The 24757-nt window shown below is 41.7% G+C and overlaps 1 protein-coding gene across 2 annotated transcripts; it reads left to right on the top strand.

The window, feature by feature from the left end:
• The first annotated feature begins 89 nt into the window (after positions 1 to 89).
• Positions 90 to 11428, top strand: LOC139389942 (17-beta-hydroxysteroid dehydrogenase type 3-like). 2 transcript variants are annotated; one of them, XM_071136979.1, is made up of 12 exons: positions 1844 to 2077; positions 2223 to 2305; positions 6579 to 6625; positions 8422 to 8497; positions 8627 to 8734; positions 9195 to 9262; positions 9409 to 9453; positions 9727 to 9761; positions 9952 to 10033; positions 10191 to 10256; positions 10591 to 10740; positions 10846 to 11121. In XM_071136979.1, exons 1-12 carry the CDS (start codon positions 1947 to 1949, stop codon positions 10939 to 10941), a joined length of 987 nt encoding a protein of 328 aa, XP_070993080.1. In that variant the 5' UTR covers positions 1844 to 1946; the 3' UTR covers positions 10942 to 11121. The 2 variants fall into 2 exon arrangements, with proteins under 2 accessions (XP_070993081.1, XP_070993080.1); XM_071136980.1 differs by lacking the exons at positions 1844 to 2077; positions 2223 to 2305 and adding an exon at positions 90 to 334 and having other exon boundaries at positions 10846 to 11428.
• Positions 11429 to 24757: the final 13329 nt, after the last annotated feature.

The raw sequence follows: 24757 nt of genomic DNA on the forward strand, positions 1-24757 counted from the left end.
TGTGTGTGTGTGTGTGTGGGGGGGGGGGGGGGGGGGGGGGGGGGGCTATGGAGGGGGGCTATGGACTGGCTATTCCCCGGTCATTCCCCAGTGTTTCTGGCTGAGGAGCGTGGTCAAAGCAGACTGAGTCAGAGTTTGTTGTGGCAGGCAGACAGGCAGTTCTAAAGGGCTAGTCTGTGTGCTATGGATTTCATGGAGGTGTTTTTTGTCTCTCTTGGCACTGCAGTCATGGTCTTTTATGTAGTGAAAATGGTCCGCTTTGCTAAGATGTTTCATCCCAGAGTTTGGTTCCCGCAGCCAGAGTCCTTCTTTACATCCTTGGGAGAGTGGGCAGGTGAGCTCTGAGTGTGTGTTTAAGCATGTGTGTTGACATGTTTAACTATACTTGTGGGGAGTGTGTGTGTGTGTGTGTGTGTGTGTGTGTGTGTGTGTGTGTGTGTGTGTGTGTGTGTGTGTGTGTGTGTGTGTGTGTGTGTGTGTGTGTGTGTGTGTGTGTGTGTGTGTGTGTGTGTGTGTGTGTTCACTGAATATTGCCATTGGAGGCAAAAATAAGTTATTTTATAAGTAAGTAATTGAGAAGAATCAAGTAATGTAATGTCTCATGAAGTGGTTAAACATTTATATGAAAATGTTATACTTGAATGCCTTTCCCTGTAACACCTTGTGGCATCAAACCTCTGACAAGCTGGCTCTAAGGTATTGCACTGGATGTAAAGAAGTGTGGCAACTTGTGATCACAGTGTGATCTCACTGTGCAAATTATACTGAAGGACAACGAGTTCCATCTGGACTCAGATTAAACCCATTAGTTTTTTCCCCAGAGCTTTAAATGTCTGGGTGCCTGGGGAACACTCTGTAAGGTCATTCACAGCCCAGTGGTTCAGTTAGGAGATTTTAAAGGGGCAATCAGCAGTTGCTGTATCAATTTTGGACTTATATTATAAATTAATAATATGCACCCATTTATTCTTGAAGAATACAACTTCTAAACGCCTCATGAGTTTAGTTCAACGGTCATACCCCATCAGAACCTAAAATATACGCTTTTTATAATCCAACGTTTGTAAACAAAGTAGATGTAAACAAACACTATATAGCCTCAAAACATGGTTAAAACTCAAATGTTGATATCATAGATGGCCAGTCCTTGCATCCATAGCTCAGTCTATGAATTTGAGAGTGGTGACATTTCTTCAGCTGTCAGCTGTAAGGTTTCTTCACTGTTTTATTTGGCGCATGTGACTAATAAAATATGATTTGATTTGATTTTGATTTGTTCCATCAGCTTTTTACTGAAACAGGGGCGGGGATTACGCTTTGTTATTGTTTCTACTGCTAATTGTCCCTTTAAAGAATAGAGGGGAGTTTAGGTGAGTGAATTAAAGTTGTTTTAAACACAACTATCAATGTCATGCCATAACTATCAATGTCGTGCCATAACTATCAATGTCATGACAAAGCTATCAATGCCATTTTAATGTCACATTGATGTCATGTTGACACATTGTATTACCTGCTGGGGGTGACATGTTATCTGACACGGTCATCTGGTAATATTATTGAACTGGCTGACATCATTGATAGTCCATGAAAGTGACTTGCGAAAGTATTCACCCCCTTGGCATTTTTCCTATTTTGTTGCCTTACAAACTGGAATTAAAACAGATTTTTGGGGGGTTTGTATAATTTGATTTACACAACATGCCTACCACTTTGAAGATGCAACATATGTTTTATTGTGAAACAAACAAGAAATAACACCAAAAAACAAAACTTGGGCGTGCATAACTATTCATCCCCCCAAAGTCAATACTTTGTAGAACCATCTTTTGCAGCAATTACAGCTGCAAGTCTCTTGGGGTATGTCTCTTTAAGCTTGGCACATCTAGCCGCTAGGATTTTTGCCCATTCTTCAAGGCAAAACTGCTCCAGCTCCTTCAAGTTGGATGGAATCCGCTGGTGTACAGGAATCTTACCACAGATTCTCAATTGGATTGAGATGCCGATGGCAGCATGATCCTGCCACCACTCTCTTTGCCTGGTCCGTGAGTTGTGTTGGGCGGCCCTCTCTTGGCAGGTTTGTTATGGTGCCATATTCTTTCATTTTTTAAATAATGGATTTAATGGTACTCCGTGGGATGTTCAAAGATTTTGATATATTTTTTTTATAACCCAACCCTGATCTTTACTTCTCCACAACTTCATCCTTGACCTATTTGGAGAGCTCCTTGGTCTTCATTGTGTCAATTGTTTGGTGGTGCCCCTTGCTTAGTGGCGTTGCAGACTCTGGGGCCTTTCAGAACAGGTGTATATATATATATATATATATATATATATATATATATATATATATATATATATATATATATATATATATATATATATACTGAGATCATCTGCCAGATCCTGTGACACTTAGATTGCACACAGGTGGACTTTATTTAACTAATTATGTGACTTCTGAAGGTAATTGGTTGCACTCGATCTTATGTAGGGGTTTCATAGCAAAGGGGGGAATACATATTCACTCACCACTTTTCCATTTTTTAGACTTACGTGCCTTCAGAACGTTTTCACACCCTTTCACTTTTTCAACATTTTGTTATGTTACAAAGTGGGATTCAAATTGATTTAATTTAATTGTACAATCTACACAAACTACTCTGTAATGTCAAAGTGGAAGAAAAAATTCTAACATTTGTAAAAATAAATATGAAAAATAAAACTTGATGTTCAACCCTGTGAGTCAGTACATGTTAGAATAATATTTGGCAGAGATTACAGCTGTGAGTTTTTCTGAGTAAATCTCTAAGAGTTTTGCACACTTGGATTGTACAATATTTAACGTTATTATTTTTTAGATTCTTCATGCTCTGTCAGGGGGTGCTTTGCTGCAGGAGGGACTGGTGCACTTCACAAAATAGATGGCATCATGAGGGAGGAAAATGATGTGGATATTATGAGGCAACATCTCAAGACATAACTCAGGAAGTTAAAGCTTGGTCGCAAATGGGTTTTCCAAATGGACAATGACCCCAAGCATACTTGAAAAGTTGTGGCAAAATGGCTTAAGGACAACAAAGTCAAGGTATTGGAGTGGCCATCACAAAGCCCTGATCTCATCCTATAGAAGAACTGAAAAAGCGGGGGCGAACAAGGAGGCCTACAAACCTGACTCAGTTACACCAGCTCTGTCAGGAGGAATGGGACAAATTTCACCCAACTTATTGTGGGCAGCTTGTGGAAGGTTACCCAAAGCGTTTGACCCAAGTTAAACAATTTAAAGGAAATACTACCAAATACTAATTGAGTGTATGTAAACTTCTGACCAACTGGGAATGTGATGAAAGAAATAAAAGCTGAAATAAATAATGCTCTCTACTATTATTCTGACATTTCACATTCTTAAAATAAAGTGGTGATCCTAACTGACCTAAAACAGGGAATTTTTTACTAGGATTAAATGTCAGGAATTGTGAAAATCTGAGTTTAAATGTATTTGGCTAAGGTGTATGTAAACTTCCAACTTCAACTGTAGTTGAGATCATTTTTATGTTAAAATGATGTTAAACACCAAATCATGTTAAACACTTTTGCACACAGCGGGAGTCAATGAAACGTATTATGTGACTTGTTAAGCAAATTTTTACTACTGAATTTATTTAAGCCTGCCATAACAAAATGGTTGTATACTTATTGATTCAAGACATTTCAGTTTTTCATTTTGGATGGATTTTGAAAACATAATTTCACTTTGACATCAAGACTATTGTGTGTAGGCCAGTGATTGAATCCATAAAAAATCAGGCTGTAACACAACAAAATGTGGAAAGGATGTGAATACTTTCTGAAGGCAGTTTATATAGTCAGACTTATATAGTCAGAAAGTCTCCGAGTCAGTTTCCTAAAAGATCATATCCTGACCTAATATTATACCACGCGGTATGGGACATTGAGCACTATGCAATCCAAATACATACACGCCCACACACCAACTGAAACACACAGGGACACACACAACTAGTCCTGTGGTCCTGAGGGAGCAGTCAACTGGTGTTACTGGGTCCTCTTCTCCTCTGAGTGTGTTCTGCCTCCCACAGTGCTATAAACTGTGGTGTTCTCTTTCCACATAAAGGACCAACAATACACAGCCTGACCACCTCCCTTTTCCCAAGCTCTGCTTCTATTCCATTCCAATCCAGCACAGGGGGGAAAAAAGCAATTAGAACAGTATGTTCTGGAGCGTATTATCCTCTTCCTTCCCCTTAACCTGGAGGAGTCTCTCAAGCTCATTTGAAATCAAATGAACATATGTTTGTTTCTCTTTCTCTGTTTCCTTTCACTATCAAGCGTTTTTGAGTGTTCGCGACATGTTTGGTTAGAGTGTGTGAGTATGTGTGTTTGTGTAGCCTTCAGTCTGTGTATGTGTGTGTTTGTGTAGCCTTCAGTCTGTGTCTGTGTGTTTGTGTGTGTTTGTGTAGCCTTCGGTATTTGTCTGTTTGTGTAGCCTTCGGTATTTGTCTGTTTGTGTAGCCTTCAGTATTTGTCTGTGTGTGTGTGCTTGTGTAGCCTTCAGTGTGTGTCTTTGTGTTGTGTGTGTTTGTGTAGCCTTCAGTGTCCCATACCGTGTTGTTTCTAATTCTTCCTCTGTGGGAAGTTTTTGGTGCGTCAAGATGTGCTTTGCGTCTGTTCTTGCTTCATCTCTCTGCCCTGAAGCAATGCAGGAGAAGACAAGGGGAGGAAAACAGACAGTCTGGACATTGTACATTCAGAGGAGACTGGATATACTTCCGCTAGCTACTGAGGGAGAAAGACACGCAGGCTAGCTTGGACAGCCCTAAGACCACTCAGTTCTGTTCAGATACTGCTGCCTTTGTTATTTTAAGGTCAATAAACAATGCAGCCTTAACATCCCTCCCTTCCCCTCAGAGTGGAACATACCAGGGCTTCTGTGGTAGAGTTTGATTCGAAGGTTCTCGAAGGCTGGAGTTGTTATTCTGAACTTTTATGTTCACTATCACTGTATGTGTGTGTTTGTGTTCCCAAGCATATACAATTAGTGAATTGCATTAGTCAAAGACAAACAAGGTTTACCGAGGCATGGTGAAGACGAACATTTTTAGTTTTTGTTCGCTCTTCAAGCCAGGCACTGCCTCATGGTCAGAAAGTATGGATGAGTTTGTTACTGGGACCACAGAGAAATAAACACCGGACTGCAAATACCGCAGCAATATTGAAAACACTCCAAATAATTATGCAATTTATGAAAGTAATGTATCTCTTTTGCTAGCATGACACTGTATAAAAATGAATAGTCCAAATCTGAAATTGTAGTGTTTTGCTTAGTTGCCCAATACAATTAACCCTGAATTCTGTATCTATGGACGCAACCCAGACATTCATTCTAAATGTTCCATTGCCATACTGGCTGACAACGTTCTTATCCCTTGCTTGCTTGATAGCCAACTATGACTAACTTACAGTCACGTCAAACAGTGCAGCCAGAATAATAGTTTAAGCTGTTTTCTAGTGACATTGTTTTGGATACATCCATAACAATGAGCAAATGAAGCACGATTTCGCCTGTGCTCTCTCATTAGGACACTGTTGTTCAGAGGAACTAGCCATCAACACAGCTAACACAATAACCTCAAACTGAAGCTGGAAAGACTGCAAACTAGCTACACTTTGTTTCGTTGACCTTTTTTCAATTGACATTTCTTTGTAAATATCCAGAAAAATGATGCCAGCTGATTCATGATTTCGACTGGCTGAGAAACTCTGCCTGCCTGTCTCTCTCTCGTCCCAACCCCGACACGTTCATTACTATGGGACAGCTGGAGATCCAATTTAAATATTGAAACAATGTTTTATTAAGTGTCAGAGAGACAGAAAGCAAGGTTTGTACAAATCTCCGCTGTTGAAAAATAAATGTTAGTCTAAAAAAATGTGAGATAATGTCTAGATGTTTTTTATAGTGGAGATCAAGTTTATAAGGTGCCTGGCTGGGTTGATGAGACAGAGGATTGTGCAGTCAGATGGAACAGAGTAAATAGGCATTTAACGTTGTAGATTTAGCCGTGGGTAACTTGTGGAATAGACTCCAGCTGGAATGCAGTTTTAACCAATCAGCATTCAGGATTAGACCCACCCATTGTAAAATGTCAGTGTATAAAACACACAGACAGTTCTAGAATGAGTACATACTGCATGTGTGTGCGTGAACAGAAATCAGACTCATCAGGACAAAGGTCAAATTAAACACACAGAGACTGATCTCCTGTTGGTTCTCTGTCCTTGCGGTCCTTTTATCAGAACTGAGGAACACGCTGTATGTATATGAGTACACTGTGTCAGGACAAGATAGCACATGCAAACAAACACAGAAGAAAATTCCTATTTTTATTGTCTGCAGGAGAGGAGAGGAAAGAGGAAAGGGAAGTTCTAAGTGGAGCAGTACACCCATGCTGTGGTGAATGAAGCCTGTAGTGGAGGGAAATGTTACTGCCTGGTTACTTCTATCAGCTATGTGGAAAGAGATTTCCAGTGACATCCTATCCCACCTTCCTCTGTTGCAGTGGTCACTGGTGGGTCAGACGGAATAGGGAGGGCATATGCCTTTGAAGTAAGTTCCCATTGTTGTTTCTGAATATGCCTGTGACATCCTACCTGTCCATCACTATCTCCTACGGTTTAATGCTACCTGTCTGTCCATCACTAACTCCTGTGGTTCAACCCTACCTGTCTGTCCAACACTAACTCCTGTGGTTCAACCCTACCTGTCTGTCCATCACTGACTCTTGGTTTCTCAAATGATTGCCTCGCCTCGTTCACCAACTACTTCTCTGATAGAGTTCAGTGTGTCAAATCGGAGGGTCTGTTGTCCGGACCTCTAGCAGTCTCTATGGGGGTGCCACATGGTACAATTCTTGGACCGATTCTCTTCTCTGTATACATCAATGATGTCGCTCTTGCTGCTGGTGAGTCTCTGATCCACCTCTACGCAGACGACACCATTCTGGCCCTTCTTTGGACACTGTGTTAACAACCCTCCAGGCAAGCTTCAATGCCATACAACTCTCCTTCCATGGCCTCCAATTGCTCTTAAATACAAGTAAAACTAAATGCATGCTCTTCAACCGATCGCTGCCTGCACGTGCCCGCCTGTCCAACATCACTACTCTGGACGGCTCTGACTTAGAATACGTGGACAACTACAAATACCTAGGTGTCTGGTTAGACTGTAAACTCTCCTTCCAGACCCACATCAAACATCTCCAATCCAAAGTTAAATCTAGAATTGGCTTCCTATTTCGCAACAAAGCATCCTTCACTCATGCTGCCAAACATACCCTTGTAAAACTGACCATCCTACCAATCCTCGACTTCGGCGATGTCATATACTACCCACCATTGCGACCTGTACGCTCTCGTTGGCTGGCCCTTGCTTCATACTCGTTGCCAAACCCACTGGCTCCAGGTCATCTACAAAACCCTGCTGGGTAAAGTCCCCCCTTATCTCAGCTCGCTGGTCACCATAGCATCACCCACCTGTAGCACGCGCTCCAGCAGGTATATATCTCTGGTCACTCCCAAAACCAATTCTTTCTTTGCCCTTCTCTCCTTCCAGTTCTCTGCTGCCAATGACTGTAACGGACTACAAAAATCTCTGAAACTGGAAACACTTATCTCCCGCACTAGCTTTAAGCACCAGCTGTCAGAGCAGCTCACAGATTACTGCACCTGTACATAGCACATCTGTAATTTAGCCCAAACAACTACCTCTTTCCCTACTGTATTTATTTTATTTTATTTATTTTGCTCCTTTGCACCCCATTATTTGTATTTCTACTTTGCACATTCTTCCACTGCAAATCTACCATTCCAGTGTTTTACTTGCTATTTTGTATTTACTTTGCCACCATGGCCTTTTTTTGCCTTTACCTCCCTTATCTCAACTCATTTGCTCACATTGTATATAGACTTGTTTCTACTGTATAATTGACTGTATGTTTGTTTTACTCCATGTGTAACTCTGTGTCGTTGTATGTGTCAAACTGCTTTGCTTTATCTGGCCAGGTCGCAATTGTAAATGAGAACTTGTTCTCAAGTTGCCTACCTGGTTAAATAAAGGTGAAATAAAATGTAAAATTTAAATTTAAAAACTCCTGTGGTTCAACCCTACCTGTCTGTCCATCACTAACTCCTGTGGTTCAACACTACCTGTCTCTCCATCAGTAACTCCTGTGGTTCAACCCTACCTGTCTGTCCATCACTAACTCCTGTGGTTCAACACTACCTGTCTGTCCATCACTGACTCCTGTTGTTCAACCCTAACTGTCTGCCCATCACTAACTCCTGTGGTTCAATCCCACCTGTCTATTTATCACTAACTCCTGTTGTTCCATCCGACTTGTGCAGCTGGCAGGACGTGGGCTGAACGTGGTGATCCTGAGCAGAACCAAGGACAAACTGGATCGGGTGGCACTGGAGATAGGTGGGAGGAACTAACATCCTTCTTCTTCTGGGATGAGCAACATTGTCATTGGGGACTGTTTAGATGTTAGGTCAATGGGATCAATGATGTATCTATTGATCTTCATTCCGTGACATTGCTCTTTCACAGAAGAAACCACGGGTCAGAAGGTGAAAGTGATCGTAGCTGACTTCACTGAGGATGACATGTACGAGTGCATTAAGGAGAAGCTGAAAGGCTTAAATATTGGTGTATTAGGTACGTGGTTTTCAGATTTTTGTAAGTGCAGTAAGTCGTGTCATTCAGTCGTATTTATTGGAAATGTTAAAAATGAGTTTATAAACGGGGTGGTTTGAGCTCTGAATAATGATTGGCTGAAAGTCATGGTACATCAGACTATGTTCCACGGCTATGACAAAAAATATCTATATTTTGAAGGTTCTAATTACGTTGGTAACCAGTTTTTAATAGCAATAAGGCACAATAAGGGTTTGTGGTATATGGCCAACATACCACAGCTAACGGCTGTATCCAGGTATTCCGTGTTGCATTGTGCGTTCAGAACAGCCCTAAGCCTTGGTACATTGGCCATATACCACACCTCCTTGGGACTTATTGCTTAAGTATAGTATTATAAATAAGACAAGGAGAAATAATGATCTCCAAAAATGGTCTACCTAATGTCAATGAAAGTTAACATTTTATCCAATCCACACAGTGAATAACGTGGGGATTCTACCCAGTCATATTCCCTGCAAGTTCCTGCAGACTAAATACCTGGAACAGGTGAGAGGAGTCAGACACTATTGGTTATCTATTAGCCTGTCCTCGTACCTCACATGTCCTCTCACCTACATTGATGTTACCTGGTGGGAGACGGAAGACAAGGAAAGGGAAACACACTTCACTATTGTATTTTTTTTTCCTTCCAGAAAATTACTAAAGTGATCAACTGCAATGTGAAAGCCTTGGTCAAGGTGGGTAGACTTACTGCTATTGAATTGCATCAGGTGTTTATGCTTAAAACGGTATACCTCAGGATGTTGGCAATGACGCCCTTTATCTACTTCCCCAGAGTCAGATGAACTCTTGGATACCATTTTTATGTCTCTGTGTCCTGTATGAGGGAAGTTATAGGTTGTTTCGCGGGCCAATGATAAGTGGCGTTAGCGCAATGAGTGGAAGTCTATGGGTATCGCTTTAGGTGTCTTCTTGTTTTTAACGGACTTGTCTTATACTTTATCCCACAGATGTGCCAAATAGTCCTGCCAGGGATGGAGATGAGGTGTTTATGGAGAGAGGTTTTCCTCAATATAATATTGAGACGTCACACTGTCAATTAATCAAAAGTCCAGTTTACTGAAATTGTCTGTTGATTGCTTGATGAACATATGTTGATGAATGTTAGGAGTAGAGCTTGAATAGTCCTGACCAGAGCCATGTATTTGGATGTATATTCTCTTATGCCCTTACAGAGGGAAGGGAATGATCGTGAACATCTCCTCTGGTGTGGCCAGTGTTCCTTCCCCCATATACACCATGTACTGTGCATCAAAGGCTAGTACAGATCTGCTCTGTCTTTCACTTTGAAATCGCTTCTCTTAGCTTAATTTAAGTACAGGATGATCAGTAAATTGTTGAAAAATTATTCTGGAATTAGTGTAACAAATAATCAAAGTGATTTCAATGTTTCTATGTGTCGGTCTTTGTCCAGGTGTTTGTGGAGAGGTTCTCTCAAGGTCTGCAGGCTGAATATAAAGCTAAAGGAGTCATGATACAGGTGCAGTGATACATCTAAGCATCAGTGTGCATGGATCTATTTTACATTCATACGAAAGGGGGAAGGGTGCTCAAATGATCCGTATGTGCACTGGGGATCTGCTATCAGAGCTGGGGTGAATTCTATAGAAATTCAGTCAGTTTAGCTGGTGAATTTAAATTCTAGCTTAATCAATAATTTAAAAAAGTACTCAAGGGAAATAAATGCCACTTTTCAATTGGAAGTTGAATTCACTTCCACACTTGACTGATTTGAAATGGAACTGAGCTCTGACTTTGTCTTCTCTATTTGTCTGATTTACTCTATTTATCTTTCCTGTATCTCTGTGTCACAGGCAGTGGCTCCATTTGGCGTGTCCACCCCCATGACAGGCTACCAGAAGCCCAACATGGTAACCCTGACAGCAGAGGACTTCGTCAGGTCGTCCCTGGAGTACCTCCTAGCCGGGGACAAGACCTACGGCAGCATTTGTCACACAGTACTGGTAAAACACATGAGAACATTTACAGATTTGGAAAGGAGAAGTATTTACAGTGTATAGTCAGAGCCATCACTGAAACCATGCCACTTGCCTCTCTCCCTCCTACAGGGTTGGATGGTAAAGACTGTTCCCAAGCAGATCCTCCATAGTGAGAGCATGCAGGACAGTCTACTGGAATATGTGAAGAAAAGACTGGGGAAATAGGTGATGGATCACACATACACTATTTTGTCATCATATACTGTGCTTTCAGAAAGTATTCACACCCCTTGACTTTTTCCACATTTTGTTGTGTTACGGCCTGAAATTGATTAAATTGAGATTGTGTAAATGGCCCATAATGTTTTTAGACATTTTTACAAATGAATAAAAATTAAAAGCTGACATTTCTTGCGTCAATAGGTATTCAACCCCTTTGTTATGGCAAGCCTAAATAAGTTCAGGAGTAAAAATGTCCTTAACAAGTCACATAAGTTACATGGACTAACTCTGTGCTCAATAATAGTGTTTAACATGATTTTTGAATAACTACCGCATCTCTGTACCCCACACATACAATTGTCTGTAAGGTTCAGTTGAGCAGTGAATTTCAAAACACAGATTCAACCACAAAGACCAGGGAGGCTTTCCAATGCCTCGCAAAGAAGGGCACCTATGGTCGATGGGTAAAAATAAAAAAGCAGATATTGAATATCCTTTGAGCATGCTGAAGTTATTAATTACACTTTGTCACTTCAAATTAAAACTTCTTAGGGCTAGGCCCCTTTTTCTCCACTTCCTGTCTGAATGACGTGCCCAAAGTAAACTGCCTGTTGCTCAGGCCCTGAAGAAAGGATATGCATATAATTGGTACTATTTGAAAGAAAACACTTTGACGTTTGTAGAAATGTAAAAATAATTTAGGAGAATAACACAACATATATGGTAGGAGAAAATCCAAAGAAAAACCAACCAGAAATGTCTTGTTTTGAGAGACCATCCTCTTAGAATGGCAAGTACGAGGCATTTTGAAAATAAGCTCCCTGGATGCAATTCCCATGGCTTCCACATGGTGTCAGTAGTATATGTTCAAGGTTTCAGGCTTGTGACTTCAAACATGAAGAAGAAATATCAATTTTAGTACAGGGACACAGTCTTGGAAATTCGTGTTTGCATGCCATGAAGACAGGACGCACCTGATAAAATCGGTTTCCTGTTGAACAGACTTATTTCCGTATATTGTAGTTTGATTAAATTTTAGGGTATCTAAGGGGTAAATAGAAACTTTTAACTTTTGACTGATTTTCGGATTCCTTTCTCTGCATGTTGAACGAGTGGATTACTCAAATTGATGGCGCCAACTAAACTGACTTTTTGGGATATAAAGAAGGATTTTATCTAACAAAACGACACTACATGTTATAGCTGGGACCCTTTGGATCACAAATCAGAGGAAGATTTTCAGAAAGTAAGTGAATATGTAAATCGCTATTTGTGAATTTATGAAACCTGTGCCGGTGAAAAAATATTTTGATGTGGGGCACTGTCCCCATACAATCACATGGCATGTTTTCACTGTAATAGCTACTGTAAATCGGACAGTGCAGTTAGATTAACAAGAATTTAACCTTTCAACAGATAGGTTTAATATCCATGATTTTTATGATTATTTATTTGAATTGCGCGCCCTCCAGTGTCACCGGAAGTTGTCCCGCTAGCGGGATGCCTAGCCCCTTACACCCAGTCACTGCAAAGATACAGGCGTCCTTTGTAACTCAGTTGACGGATTTCACCATTAAGCCACTGGAGACTTTAAAACAGTTAGAGTTTAATGGCAATGATTGAGGATGGACCAACAACATTGCAGTTACTCCACAATACTGACAGAGTGAAAATAAGGAAGCCTGTACAGAATAAAACATATTCCAAAACATGCATCCTGTTTGCAACAAGGCACTAAATACTGCAAAAAATGTGGCAGTTAACACTTTGTATTCAGGAAAGAAAGTTATGTTTGTGGCAAATCCAATACAACACATTACTGAGTACCACTCACCCACCATATTTTCAAGTGTGGTGGTGGTTAGATCATGTTCTGGGTATGCTTGTAATTGTTAAGGACTGGGAGTGCTATAAAGTCAAAAAGTTATGACCGAGTCAGAAAGTTGGCTGTCAGAAGTTTTACAATATAGGTTCACCTTTAATCCATCTACAGTATGTGCATATTTCAAGATATGGCATATGAGGGTGTAATGAGGTACCCAATGGGTTTGACCGTATTTCTCTCAACAATCATTTGGAAAAAAAAAATTCTTAAAAACTGGAAATCAAATGACCATCCATCATTTTTTATTTTTTTTATTTTATTTTACCTTTATTTAACCAGGCAAGTCAGTTAAGAACAAATTCTTATTTTCAATGACGGCCTGGGAACAGTGGGTTAACTGCCTGTTCAGGGGCAGAACGACAGATTTGTACCTTGTCAGCTCGGGGGTTTGAACTCGCAACCTTCCGGTTACTAGTCCAACGCTCTAACCACTAGGCTACCCTGCCGCCCCCATTAAGACAGTGGATGAATCAAATGCCATTTTGATAGCAGATTTTACAGGTCTTCCTACTACACCGCCTGATATAGATGTCTTGGATAGCAGCGACCTTGGCTCCAGTGATGTACTGGGCTGTCTGCACGACCCTCTGTAGTGCCATGCGATCGAGGGCAGTGCTATTGCCATACCAGGCAGTGATGCAGCCAGTCAAAATGCTCTCTATGGTTTTGCTGTAGAACTTTGAGGGTTTGAGGGCCAAACTTTCCTCCTGAGGGGGAAGAGCCGCTGTCACGCCTTCTTCACGACTGTGTGAGTGTGTTTGGACCATTTAAAGTCTAGTGATTTGGACACCGAGGAACTTGAACCTGCTCTACTGCAGCCCCGTTGATATGGATGGGGGTGTGCTCATTCCCCCTGTTTCCTGTAGTCCATGTTCAGCTCCTTGGACTTACTGACTTTAAGGGAGAGATTGTTGTTCTGGCACCACACTGACAGGTCAATGACGTCCTCCCTGTAGGCTGACTCATCATCGCCTTTGATCAGGCCTACCACAGTCGTGTCGTCAGCAAACTTGATGGTGTTGGACTAGTGCGTGGCAACACAGCCATGGGTGAACAGGGAGTACAGGAGGGGACTAAGCACACAACCCTGTGGGGCCCCTGTGTTGAGGGTCAGCGTGGCAGAGGGGATGTTGCCTACCTTCACCACATGGGGTCAGTCAGTTAGGAAGTACAGGATCCAGTTGCAAGGGAGGTGTTCAGACCCAGAATCCTAAGCTTGGTGACAAACTTAGAGGGGACAATGGTGTTGAACTCTGAGCTGTAGTCAATGAACAGAGTTCTCACATAGCTATTCCTCTTATCTAGGTGGGTGAGGAAAGTGTGGAGAGCAACTGAGATTGTTTAAGAAAAAAGTGAAGTAAAAAAATAAGTAAATCATTTACAAATAAATTAAAAGAGCAGCATTAAAACAACTGTAGCGAGGCTATATACAGGAGGTTCCGGTACAGAGTCAATGTGCGGGGGCACAGGTTAGCATTCACTGTAAGGTCTACATCTGTTGTATTTCGTGCATGTGACAAATACAATTCGATTTCAAAACTGAAACCTACTTGAAGGTAACAGCGCTCACTTTTGCCCCTAGTGGCAGGTTTCCACATCATCGCCCAACATCCTCAGAGAAAGTCCCTACGTGGAATACCGACTTGTATCACGTGTGACCTGGTTGTAAAGAACACTCCTCATAAATTTAATTGAAGAACAGAGTGAAGACCTGAGACTGGAGCCATATCTCCACACACACACACAGTGTGTCTGTAACTCGTATCAGTGTAGTCTCATCCAGGGTGCGAGACAGACAGCCAGTCTGTCTCGCACCCCAATGTCTACGCTTTTCAGTAAATCACTAAAAATATTAATATATAAGCTTTAAAAAATATAAGCCTCAACTGTGGGATGATGTGAACAACAGCTAATCAACAAGGCCACTTATAAGAATAAGAAGCAAATATAACTTTCCATCCCACTTACCGGAAGCTGATGTTGTTCCAGCTTGTCAGAGCAGGTTGACTGGCTAAGCACAGTGTGACTGGAGTGATTTGACATGATGCATTATCTTCATATGGTAAGGGGGAAAGACGGGAATAGAGTCAGAGAATATACATTAGATAGAGGAAGAAAGGGAGAGATGAGAAGGAGAGATGATAGATGTTGAGAGGGAGGAGGTTAGATTGACCGAGAACAAAATCTTCGCTAGTTCTGCATATTACTGTCGGAGTCCCTTCAAGACCGAGACAGAGAGAGAAAGAGATTGAGCGAGAGGAGGGTAAACAAACAGTTAACTCATTATCAACACACAGCAAGACACAGGGGAGAAAGACAGACACACACACATATGCACGCACTCGCAAAAGGCAGGCAGGCAAGAACACACACACACACACACCCCCATATTGTTCAGCATGTCGTGTGTTTCTCACTGATAAACCACAGTAATGGGAGCATATCAGGATGGCTATCATTATTTCAAAGAATGTAACATGCATTGTTTTTAGTCTGTGTCACTATCTAGTGGCAGTTTATCGTCATCACAAGCAGAAACACAGGAAGTTATGATTATGTTACATTTTTATCAGAAAAAAAATATTACACATATATATATTATATATATATATATATATATATTTTTTTTTTAAATATATTTTATTTTATTGAACAAATTCTTATTTACAGTGACGGCCTACGCCGGCCAAACCCGGACGACACTGGTCCAATTGTGCGCCACCCTATGATACTCCCAATCACGGCCGGATGTGATACAGCCTGGAATCAAACCAGGGACTGTAGTGACGCCTTTTGCACTGAGATGCAGTGCCTTAGACCGCTGCCCAAATTGATCCAGAGATGCCCAAAGCCTAGTTCCTGCACCTTGGCTCCAAAGAGGAGTAGGATGACAGTGCTAACCCTAAGCCTAAAATGGTAATACATTGTACAGCCGTTACCTTAAAGCTAGCCCTGAGCCAAACCCTACCCAGATAACAAAATGTATCTGGGCTGGACCTGGCCCTCAATGACCACCTTCTTCCGGTCCACATTTGGTTTGGAATTACAGTCCTGAAGTGGCCCAGATGCAGCTGCCTTAAGACAGCCAGAGATGACCAAATGTGTAACCTCATGTCAGCCAGCAATTCAACAATGGATCCCTAGATTAAAACTAGACATCTACCATTAGAAAGCCTCATTTGGGACAACAAATTCCCTGAGCCACCTTCATTGGGCCAGAGCTTCGCCTGAATTAAGTGACCTGTACACACATGAGACATAATTACAGCAATAAAAAGAAGACATTACTAGCCTGTTCAACCTCTCTTTCGTATCATCTGAGATTCCAAAGATTGGAAAGCTGCCACATTCTTCCCCCTCTTCAAAGGGGGAGACACTCTAGACCCAAACTGCTACAGACCTACATCTTTCCTTCCCTGCCTTTCTAAGGTCTTCGAAAGCCAAGTTAACAAACAGATCACAGACCATTTCGAATCCCACCGTACCTTCTCCGCTATGCAATCTAGCTTCCGAGCTGGTCATGGGTGCACCTCAGCCACCCCCAAGGTCCTAAATGATATAACTTCCATCAGTAATAGACAATACTGTGCAGCCATCTTCATCGACCTGGCCAAGGCTTTCGACTCTGTCAATCACCACATTCTTATTGGCAGACTCAACAGCCTTGGTTTCTCAAATGATTGCCTCGCCTGGTTCACCAACTACTTCTCTGATAGGGTTCAGTGTGTCAAATCGGAGGGTCTGTTGTCCGGACCTCTGGCAGTCTCTATGGGGGTGCCACAGGGTTCAATTCTCGGGCCGGCTCTCTTCTCTGTATACATCAATGATGTCGCTCTTGCTGCTGGTGATTCTCTGATCCACCTCTACGCAGACGACACCATTCTGTATACCTCTGGCCCTTCTTTGGACACTGTGTTAACAACCCTCCAGACGAGCTTCAATGCCATTCAACTGTCCTTCCGTGGCCTCCAACTGCTTTTAAATGCAAGTAAAACTAAATGCATGCTCTTCAACCGATCGCTGCCCGCACCTGTCCTCCCATCCAGCATCACTACTCTGGACGGTTCTGACCAAGAATATGTGGACAACTACAAATACCTAGGTGTCTGGTTAGACTGTAAACTCTGCTTCCAGACCCACATTGAGCATCTCCAATCCAAAATGAAATATTTTGCAACAAAGCATCCTTCACTCATGCTGCCAAACATGCCCTCGTAAAACTGACTATCCTACTGATCCTCGACTTTGGCAATGTGTTATGAGAATTATGTTCTCAAGGTTCATAACCCAATTCAATTATACTACTCAGTCTGCAACTCAGAATTTGTAAGATACTGGTCGAATGAAACAGACGGAGGCCCAGCTAAAATGGTCAAAAAGGTTTATTCACGAGAGCGCTGGTCTGTTGTACAAAACCATTCATTTTATAGTGGCTTCTTACGCACATACTTTCACACACAAACATTAGGTATCCTACGCACACACTGTCCTGCTACCCAGCTGACAAAGATTTGGGGAGTCCGTGAGAATCACTCCCCGTCCTCCCTCAAGATAGGGAGACCCTGGGAAGTACTCTCAGCGGCCCCCAGCCAAGGTCGGCACCGAATCCTGCTCAGACAGTCTGTTTTTAAGATACTATAATATATTGTACAGATATATTGTTATACCCTAATTCTGACTAAAAACTACACTCACGGATATATAATTCTACTGACTAAAACCACACACATCATTAGAATAATCTCATGATTCTAATCAATTTCATACAATCATATGGTTTCAGGGTGGAATATTCTAATAATTAATTTAAACATATGAATCCCATTGACACAATGTAATTTACAAAATAGCCTCCAACACTCTACTCAACAAATTGGATGCAGTCTACCACAGTGCCTTCTGTTTTGTCACAAAAGCCCCATATACTACTCACCACTGCGACCTGCATGCTCTCGTTGGCTGGCCCTCAAAAACATTACGACCAGGAATACGGCTTTCCCGAAGCGGATCCTCTGTTTGGTCCACCACCCAGGACAATGGATCAGATCCCAGCTGGCGATCCTAAACAACGGCGCCGTAGAAGGGGCAGACGGAGCGGTCTTCTGGTCAGGCTCCGTAGACGGGCACATCACGCACCGCTCCCGAGCATACTACTCGCCAATGTCCAGTCTCTTGACAACAAGGTGGACGAAATCCGAGCAAGGGTAGCATTCCAGAGAGACATCTGAGAATGTAACATTCTTTGTTTCACGGAAACATGGCTCACTCGAGACACGCTATCTGAGTCGATACAGCCACCTGGTTTCTTCACGCATTGCGCCGACAGAAACAAGCATCTCTCTGGTAAGAAGAAGGGCGGTGGTGTATGCCTTATGATTAACGAGACGTGGTGTGATCATAACAACATACAATAACTCAAGTCCTTTAGTTCATCTGACTTAGAATTCCTCACAATCAAATGCCGACCGCATTATCTACCAAGAGAATTATCTTCGATCATAATCACAGTTGTGTATATTCCCCCCCAAGCAGACACATCGATGGCCCTGAAAGAACTTCATTGGACTCCATGTAAACTGGAAACCACATAACCTGAGGCTGCATTTATTGTAGCCGGGGATTTTAACAAGGCTAATCTGAAAACAAGGCTCCCCAAATTCTATCAGCATGTCGAATGTGCTACCAGGGTTGGCAAATCCCTAAACCACTGTTATTCTAACTTCCGCGACGCATATAAGGCCCTCCCCTGCCCTCCCTTCGGAAAAGCTGACCACAACTCTATTTTTTTGCTCCCTGCCTATAGACAGGAACTAAAACAGGAAGCACCCACGCTCAGGTCTGTTCAATGCTGGTCCGACCAATCGGATTCCACGCATCAAGATTGCTTCGATCATGTGGACTGGGATATGTTTCCGCATTGTGGCAAACAACAACATTGACGAATACGCTGATTCGGTGTGCGAGTTCATTAACCTTTTGTGTGTAGGGGGCAGTATTTTTGTTTTTGTCTAAAAAACGTACCCATTTGAAACTGCCTATTTCTCAGCCCCTGAAACTCGAAACTCTGAATATGCATATAATTGTCAGATTAGGATAGAAAACACACTAAAGTTTCCAAAACTGTAAAAATATTGTCTGTGAGTATAACAGAACTGATGTTACAGGCGAAAACCTGAGGAAAATCCAATCAGGAAGTGCCTCTTATTTTGAAACCTCTCTGTTCCTATGCAAGCCTATCCTCGATTTAAAGGGATATCAACCAGATTCCTTTTTCTATGGCTTCCCTAAGGCGTCAACAGTATTTAGACAAGTTTCAGGCTTTTATTTTGAAAAATGAGCGTGAAAGATCACATTGCGTAAGTGGATAGGTGGGGGCTCTCAGAGTGAGTTTTGTGCTACAGAGTAAAGCGGCCATTGTTTCTCCCGGTGTTATTGAAAAACCTACACACCCGGTTGATATACACTGCTCCAAAAAATAAAGGGAACACTAAAATAACACATCCTAGATCTGAATGAATGATTCTTATTAAATACTTTTTTCTTTACATAGTTGAATGTGCTGACAACAAAATCACACAAAAATGATCAATGGAAATCAAATTTATCAACCCATGGAGGTCTGGATTTGGAGTCACACTCAAAATTAAAGTGGAAAACCACACTACAGGCTGATCCAACTTTGATGTTGGAGGATGCTTTAGTCCATGTCTGGGAGGAGATCCCTCAGGAGACCATCCGCCACCTCATCAGGAGCATGCCCAGGCGTTGTAGGGAGGTCATACAGGCACGTGCAGGCCACACACACTACTGAGCCTCATTTTGACTTGTTTTAAGGACATTACATCAAAGTTGGATCAGCCTGTAGTGTGGTTTTCCACTTTAATTTTGAGTGAGACTCCAAATCCAGACCTCCATGGGTTGATAAATTTGATTTCCATTGATCATTTTTGTGTGATTTTGTTGTCAGCACATTCAACTATGTAAAGAAAAAAGTATTTAATAAGAATATTTCATTCATTCAGATCTAGGATGTGTTATTTTAGTGTTCCCTTTATTTTTTTGAGCAGTGTATTTAATTTTTTTTTATACAGAACACAGCCTACCTAATTCAGTTGGAAAAAAAACTCTGAACAGCTTACTTGCGCACCAAAGTCACACATAGACCAACAAATACCAGTAGGAGATTCAACCCTGTTAAATTATTTAGCTAACTACCGTGACAGCAAAATAATTTAAGTTGACAGTCTGCAACCAAATAGCGAGTGTCCTCTCGAAACAGCAGGGGTCTTAAGTCTTAAACCGGGGTACAATTACTTTTATATTGAATATTCGGTTTTAGAGCCAAATACACTGATATAAGTCACCTTGTCCGAGAGTGATTTACAGTTGTGGCCAAATATTTTGAGAATGACACAAAAATTAATTTTCACAAAGTCTGCTGCCTCAGTTTGTATGATTGCAATTTGCATATACTCCAGAATGTTATGAAGAGTGATCAGATGATTTGCAATGTCGCTATTTGCCATGCAAATTAACTGAATCCCCCAAAAACATTTCCACTGCATTTCAGCCCTGCCACAAAAGAACCAGCTGACATCATGTCAGTGATTCTCTCGTTAACACAGGTGTAAGTGTTGACGACGACAAGGCTGGAGATCACTCTGTCATGCTGATTGAGTTCAAATAACAGACTGAAAGCTTCAAAAGGAGGGTGGTGCTTGGAATCACTGTTCTTCCTCTGTCAACCATGGTTACCTGCAAGGAAACACGTGCTGTCATCATTGCTTTGCACAAAAAGGGCTTCACAGGCAAGGATATTGCTGCCAGTAAGATTGCACCTAAATCAACCATTTATCGGATCATCAAGAACTTCAAGGAGAGCAGTTCAATTGTTGTGAAGTAGGCTTCAGGGCACCCAAGAAAGTCCAGCAAGCGCCAGGACTGTCTCCTAAAGTTGATTCAGCTGAGGGATCGGGGCACCAACAGTTCAGAGCTTGCTCAGGAATGGCAGCAGGCAGGTGTGAGTGCATCTGCACGCACAGTGAGGCAAAGACTTTTGGAGGATGGCCTGGTGTCAAGAAGGGCAGCAAAGAAGCCACTTCTCTCCAGGAAAAACATCAGGGACAGACTGATATTCTGCAAAAGGTACAGGGATTGGACTGCTGAGGACTGGGGTAAAGTCATTTTCTCTGATGAATCCCCTTTCCGATTGTTTGGGGCATCCGTAAAAAAGCTTGTCCGGAGAAGACAAGGTGAGCACTACCATCAGTCCTGTGTCATGCCAACAGTAAAACATCCTGAGACCATTCATGTGTGGGGTTGCTTCTCAGCCAAGAGAGTGGGCTCACTCACAATTTTTCCTAAGAACACAGCCATGAATAAAGAATGGTACCAACACATCCTCCGAGAGCAACTTCTCCCAACCATCCAGGAAAAGTTTGGTGACAAACAATGCCTTTTCCAGCATGATGGAGCACCTTGCCATAAGGCAAAAGTGATAACTAAGTGGTTCGGGGAACAAAACATCGATATTTTGGGTCCATGGCCAGGAAACTCCCCAGACCTTAATCCCATTGAGAACTTGTGGGCAATCCTCAAGAGGCAGGTGGACAAACAAAAACCCACACATTCTGACAAACTCCAAGCATTGATTATGCAAGAATGGGCTGCCATCAGTCAGGATGTGGCCCAGAAGTTAATTGACAGCATGCCAAGGCAGATTGCAGAGGTCTTGAAAAAGAAGGGTCAACACTGCAAATATTGACTCTTTGCATCAACTTCATGTAATTGTCAATTACGTAAAGACTTGACACTTATGAAATGCTTATAATTATACTTCAGTGTTCCATAGTAACATCTGACAAAATTATCTAAAGACACTGAAGCAGCAAACTTTGTGGAAATGAATATTTGTGTCATTCTCAAAACCTTTGGCCACGACTGTACATGGTTATCAAAACGTCCTGCCAGGGTAAGCCTTCCAAAGCACAGCCCTTATTTTAAGAGTTTACAAAATACCCTATGGGCAAAATGGTGGTAAAATTATTGGAACCATTTCCCTGTTTGACTGCTAAGTTTAATGGGTTCATGACATCTCCACTGTGGGGTTCTATTGCTAAAAACCCATCCACATCTGCCCAACTTTGTGATGAAGTGAAAACTGAGGCATGCATCCTAGCCTAACCGGCTAATATAGAACATAAGCTATAGTATAGACAGAGACAGCCGATCAATTTTTTACATAATTTTGCCTGATTTAGATATGTTTCTGCTTATATTTACCAACATTTTGGTAGGCTGTTAGTCAACATGTCTATAATTAGACAGGCCTGCATTCAGCTTCTGTTCTTCCCTAATATGTTTCCCTAGAATACTAAATAAACCCTTGCTCACCAGAATAATGACACAAATCAATAGAATGAATGCCTCAATCTATTTGACATCTGTAAAGTTCTCTGTCATCTCTGCTTTCGTGGAGCAAAGACGTTTAGGGGCCAGGGAGAAAATGCCACAACAAAAAAAACGGAAATTTTGCACAGAAAACCTTTCTAAATGACATCAGTTTGACTGGTTCTAAGGAAATAGAAAGCTGTGAAATGACCAACATGTTTCTGATAAGATTTCCATTTGGCTTGGATGCATCATTTATGTGGTTGAAATACTATCAGCTTTTATGATGCTGATTGAAATGATTAAGATAGCACCCCTACAGAAGGCATCTAACTCTGCATTCATTCTCATTTCAAGACGCTGAAAGAAAGAAATTGTATTTCTCCAACATTTTGCATACATTGGGTGTATAATTTAACTGAGGGAAATGCCTAATTCTTCAGGAGTTAATATGAAGGCTATGTGAGAGGTTAGACCAGGCGAAAAACGAAATTTAAGATTGGGAATGATAGAAATAGCGCATATAGAACAGATCTACCGCTTCTTTGACTTTCTTTCAATGACAATGAAAGATCTATAAATCACACTTCTATGTGAATTTGGTTGGGTTGCCCAAAAAGTTACATATTATAGCTTTAACCCATCTGAACAGTAGACTACAATTCCTTTGAGGCGCCATAGGCCTATTTAAAATCCCCATCTTGTGACTGTGGAATTTATATAGCACCTCACAAACTTAACACATAACATACTGCTATCATCCTCTTTCACCACTTCAGCAAATCTCTTTCAAACATTTATTTTCTGGCCCTCCCTTCTCTTTATTGTCAACTCTTCATTTTGCAGATTTTCCCTCATTGAATTAAACTCTGGCATAGTTAATTTTTGATACACAGAGGGGGAAAAACTAGGCTATTTGGCTTGGTGTAGGGTATTTGGCCCGCCTACAGTTACACGCTGACTAGACCGGGCGCACGCAAGTTGATTTTGTCCATCCACACAAGACACGATCAGGACATGCAGGTTGAAATATCGAAACGAACTCTGAACCAACTATATTCATTTGGGGACAAATCAAAAAGCATTAAACATTCATGGCAATTTAGCTAGCTAGCTTATTGTTGCTTCCTAATTTGTCCTGGGATATAAACATTGGATTGTTACTTTACCTGAAATGCAAAAAGTCCTCTACTCCGACAATTAATCCAGAGATAGAAGTGTAAACTGAGTTAGTTTCTAGTAATCTCTTCCTTCAGTCTTCTTCTTCTTTGGACTTTATATGGCGGTTGGCAAACAACTTTAAGGTGCATTACCACCACCAACTGGACTGGAGTGTGGACCTCAGTTCATCTTTCAATCACCCACATGGTAATATGCTCCTAAAAGGAGATGGGAGATGCGGGATTTGCAATGATTGAATAACATGTATATGTACATTTATGTTTTGCAACGGGAGTGGGGGGGGGGGATCAGCATGTTACATGAGTGTTTTATGCGTTTCAACCTGTCTCCAAATTAGTATAGTGGGTTCTGAGTTTGTTTCAATATTTCAACCTGTGTGTCCTGATCGCCTCTGGTGTGGATGGACAAAATCAACATGCGTAAGATGGCGCACGCAGACGCACACGCCTGCCCGGTCTAGTCAGCATGTTAAGCCATAAAGCACAGTGCCAAACCAGTGGCTGCGGGTTTTCGCTCCTTCCTTGTACTTGATTAATGAATTTAGGTTTCTAATTAGTAAGGAACTCCCCTCACTTGGTTGCCTAGGTCTTAATTGAAAGGAAAAAACTAAAACCTGCAGACAGGCCCTTCATGGAATAAGATTGACACCCCTGTCCTAAACCTTAGGCTTATACACTAATGCCAGATAGTCTAAAATAATGCAAGAAAAACCTCAACCTATAGATATAAATTGCACAAGAATGACAGTTTACATTTATGTATTTTTGAAGGTGTTGTTTTCTGTTTGTTCATCCCACCCAGATAAAACTATGACCGCGGGGACTGCAGGTTAGGAGTCAACCTGTACATCACTAGTGCACACCGTAGCATAAACATAGTAAAACCTTACACAATTGAAAAGGAAAACAAAACAAGTGTTTCTTCTTGGACAAGTTCACGTAGTCAGTCCTTCCCGTTTGAGTTCCGTATCATTCCAAGTGGATAAGACCCATCACCCAGGTTGGATGACAGAGTGCTATGGCATTTAGAGCCACTAGAGGGCACTCGATATACACCTTTCACAGCAGTTCCAATGACACAATTAGTCCAGATTCATCTCTGGTTAGAAAGAATTAGGCACCACACACACAGTAGAGAACACCACAAGTGTCTGCCTGGTGAAACACAAGGAGTTTCCAGTGACAGATCTGTTTGACATAGACTAGTAGTTACTCAGGCTACTGTACGTTCTCCTTCCAACCCACAGTTTGAAGGATGAATATCACTTTCTCCTGAAATCAAAAGTGTTCAGTTTATTGTGTTCATTGATTGGACTTTCCACACCTGAGGTACTGGGTCATTATATGGTGGGACCTTGAACAT

This window comes from Oncorhynchus clarkii, chromosome 30 (assembly GCF_045791955.1).
Source record: "Oncorhynchus clarkii lewisi isolate Uvic-CL-2024 chromosome 30, UVic_Ocla_1.0, whole genome shotgun sequence".
Lineage (NCBI taxonomy): Eukaryota > Metazoa > Chordata > Actinopteri > Salmoniformes > Salmonidae > Oncorhynchus > Oncorhynchus clarkii.

Excerpts from the sequence above, each read along its gene's own strand:
- LOC139389942 (XM_071136979.1), top strand. The coding sequence starts at position 1,947 with ATGGAATCCGCTGGTGTACAGGAATCTTACCACAGATTCTCAATTGGA. Across the intron at positions 9,454-9,726 it reads ATGTGAAAGCCTTGGTCAAG|ATGTGCCAAATAGTCCTGCC; the intron begins GTGGGTAGACTT and ends TTTATCCCACAG. Across the intron at positions 10,034-10,190 it reads CCATGTACTGTGCATCAAAG|GTGTTTGTGGAGAGGTTCTC; the intron begins GCTAGTACAGAT and ends GTCTTTGTCCAG.